The sequence below is a fragment of the Xenopus laevis genome, chromosome 1L (genome assembly GCF_017654675.1).
Source record: "Xenopus laevis strain J_2021 chromosome 1L, Xenopus_laevis_v10.1, whole genome shotgun sequence".
Taxonomy (NCBI): Eukaryota; Metazoa; Chordata; class Amphibia; order Anura; family Pipidae; genus Xenopus; species Xenopus laevis.
The window spans coordinates 114,703,410-114,707,079 of NC_054371.1; the positions used below are offsets into that span (position 1 = coordinate 114,703,410).

Here is a 3,670-nt window from a genome sequence, read left to right on the forward strand (position 1 = left end):
CGCGCGAACAAGTTCGCCGGCGAACAGTTCGCGACATCTCTACCCATAATCCCTCTTAGCCATTCTTTCCCCTAGCACAGCAAACCCCCTTCCATTGAGGTGCAATCTGTCATGATTACATAAATTGTAGCCCATGTAGCACAGGCAAAATCTCCCAAAAAAAAACCTTCCCTTAATTTTCGAGCCAAAACCCTAAACTCATTCTTTAAGGTCCTCTATCTTTTTGTCATTAGTACCAATATGTACTAAGACAGCTGGGTCATTCCCAGCCCCACCCATTAATTTGTCTACCTAATCAACCACATGCTAAACCCTGGCACCAGGAAGACAGCAAACTGTTCAGTTGTAGCAATCCAGATGACAAATTACCCTACCCACATTCCTAATTATTGAATCCCTTAAAACCACAATCCTTTTTAGCCTAGCTCTACTCTCCTCCCCACCACTACTAGAGAAACTGTTAGAGAGGTCAGCCCCATCTACAACTGCCAAACCAGAGTTCACACTCCCATCTTCTTCACACAATCTGGTGAATCTGTTGGGATGTATAAGTAGCCTCCCTTTCCCTTTTGCCCACACTAGATTTTCTAACTGTCACCCAGCTAACTACCTCATCCTCCTGCTGCTATTCTCTTCCCCTCAAACTATTTGACCCCGCTAAGTCCTGTTGCTCTAGTTTCCTAACTCGAGCCTGTAAAGTGGCAATTTTCAATTTTCTCGAAATCTTTAGACTTAAAGCTTTAAAGCAGTTTGGAGATTAATCTATTCAGTTGACTGAGCTGGTGTGTAATTTGTGGCAGATTAGCTGCTGCTAAGAATTTTTGTAGAGCTTCATTGGTAGGCTGCGGGGTTGATTCGTGTGAGTGCAAATTATACAGGGTGGAGTAGTAGTCTGCAAATTGATTGCCTATTTCTTTGGGGTTAGTAATTGCGTTGCTTCTGGGTTAATTTTTTGTGTTATTGACTGATTAATTTGCTTTTGCTTGAGCATGTTGGCTATTAGCTGTATTGTCCTACGTATACTTAGTCAGTATCAGTCTTCATAAATGCCATTCCACTCTTTTGGTTTCTATACCCTGTATTTGATGTTGAAGGTCCTGTATAAGTTTGGGTGTATTTCGGTGGTGAAATACCTGGGTCGCATTGAGTTGAAAATACTCCTTTTTGCATTGTTCAAGATTCATTGTATTAATTAATAGAATCTCATTAAGATGCAACTGGCCTTGAAGACTTAAGGAGTGATGGTTGTCGATAGTTATTGAGATAAGTGAATGGTCAGACCAGGTATTAGTCCCTATGTTGGATTGCAAGTCTTGAAGTTGTGTGGGTGGTAGAAAAAGGTGTATTTTCTTTCAGTCTTTTGCTGTGTTGTATGTTTTGGCAAGGTTGGTGGCTGTTAGCACTGTGAAAATACATTTATTTATTTGTTCATTTACTGATATTATGGAATTAGTGAGAATGCTAGGTAGCACTTTTAGTTAAGCTATGGAACATAGGTACCAGAAAACACTGAGAGATAACGGTCACAGCACAAGATGAAACACAATGCAAGACAAAAGGTCTTTGTATTTACCTTACTAGACAGAAAAACAAAATCACTAGTCTCAGCTTATGCAGACAGCAGCAATACAGGACATATATAAAGGCTGTCTCTTCTCTCCCTTCCATTGCACTGAAACTTCCATTCAATCAAAATGGGAAAGGTAAGTTAAAATTTACTGGCTATAACTAGGGTTTATAATTACAATGAATATTACACATGTTGACACTTATACAGTATTTGTTATTAATACATAAGACAGAATAGTATTGGTGAGTAAATTTATACATTTTAAAATTAATGTTCAGACTTCAGTTTGTAATTAGCACATGCTTACATTAAAATAACTATATTAGAGCAAACTAATAGCAAGAATGATTAGCATTTACTAAAATAAGAAATAATATGCAGACATTTCTTATTCCAGATCTTCTTCTACGAGGAAAAGAACTTCCAAGGGCGCCACTATGAGTGCGGCTCAGACTGTTCTGACCTGTCTTCATACTTCAATCGCTGCAACTCCATCAGGGTAGAGGGTGGAAACTGGATCCTCTATGAGCACCCCAGTTACAGGGGACACCAGTATTACCTCTGGCAAGGAGAATACCCTGACTTTCAGAGGTGGATGGGCTTCAATGACTCCATCAGGTCCTGTCGATTTCTTCCCAATGTAAGTGTTTATAACATTTTTTTTACACAAGCAGTAAAGATGGCACAACAACCAAGTACCTCACTTCAACTATTTACAAAACTGTAGGATTTATGGGAAAGAAATGACATTTTTCTTCCACGTGTACCAGTTTCATAGAAAACCATAGTAAAAGCTTAATCTCTAGTTTGGGAGAAACCTGAACAGATCCCAGCAATATAACAGTTCAGTGTAAAATGTTTCTGATCAACTTATGCAAATATAGGTACTATATGTGGTTCCACACAAATATAAGAGAAAACATGATCTGGTTATCTTATTCTAAAAATAACCTTGACTTTTGGAATAATATCATGTAGTTGTTATCACTAGGCATAAAAGAAAATCACTATTAAACACAAGTCATCAAAATCTGCAGATATGCAGGTCTACATTTTGCACAGCACTGAGAATGAAAATATTTCATAAATAATAGTAATAATAATAATAATAATAATAATAAATAAAAAAAAGGTTAAAGAAAAGGTTTCAGAGTAGAAATGTAATACCCAAATATGTATTTCTCTATATTTATTTTGTTTTTAATCTTATTTTCTAAGTACCATGGCCAATACAAAATGAGAATCTATGAAAGAGGAGACTTCCAAGGGCAGATGATGGAGTTCTTTGATGACTGCCCCAATACTTATGATCGATTCCGTTTCCATGACATTCACTCCTGCAATGTGTTTGATGGCCACTGGATGTTCTACGAGGAACCCAACTACAGGGGACGTCAGTACTACCTGAGATCTGGAGAATACAGGAGATATAATGACTGGGGAGCCTCAAGCCCAAGAATTGGCTCATTCAGAAGAGTTTATCACAGATTTTAAATAATCTCAGAAATCTACTAATACAGTTATATTGGTGATTCAATAAAATAGACACGTTTAAAATTATTTGTCTGTAGCATTTATTTAAATTTGAAATGCAGCTTTAGGTTGAATTCTATATTTATGGCTTAATGAAAAAGGCTGTGTTTACTTGTATGGAATTGTCTAGTTACAAAGATTCCCAGTAATACCTGTTTGGAGTAAAATCATCAACACCAAGACCGGCTTCTATCTTATGCTGACTCTTTGCTCAGTCCCTGAGTTTGATAAATAAATTAACAAACGTTCAGCAGCTAATGCCAAACTGAAGAATAAACTGAATTTAAAATGCAATCAAGAAGTATGGTACAGTATTCTGTACTTAGGTTTGGGTTTAGAGGTAAAGATAATTTCAAATTAGTATAGATGTATTAGTCTCAAGCTGCTCCAACTTCTGTCCAGTTTCCAAATGGAAGGAGTAATGCATGTTCTAATGCATACAACACTTTTTAATATGCCTACTACATAAAAGGCATTTTTATATTCTTTATCTGCACATCTGAATAACATGTACATAAGATGATTCGCTGCAGATGCAGCTTGTTAAAGTTCAGTTGCATAGGGGCC

General features: G+C 37.0%; 1 protein-coding gene across 1 annotated transcript; it reads left to right on the top strand.

Annotated features, from left to right (window-relative positions):
- The first annotated feature begins 1,669 nt into the window (after positions 1-1,669).
- crygdl.30.L (crystallin gamma D like gene 30 L homeolog) lies at positions 1,670-3,121 on the top strand. The gene is given in 3 exon segments (NM_001093851.2): positions 1,670-1,703; positions 1,968-2,210; positions 2,789-3,121. Coding segments are annotated over 3 exon segments (528 nt in total). The 5' UTR covers positions 1,670-1,694; the 3' UTR covers positions 3,065-3,121.
- Positions 3,122-3,670: the final 549 nt, after the last annotated feature.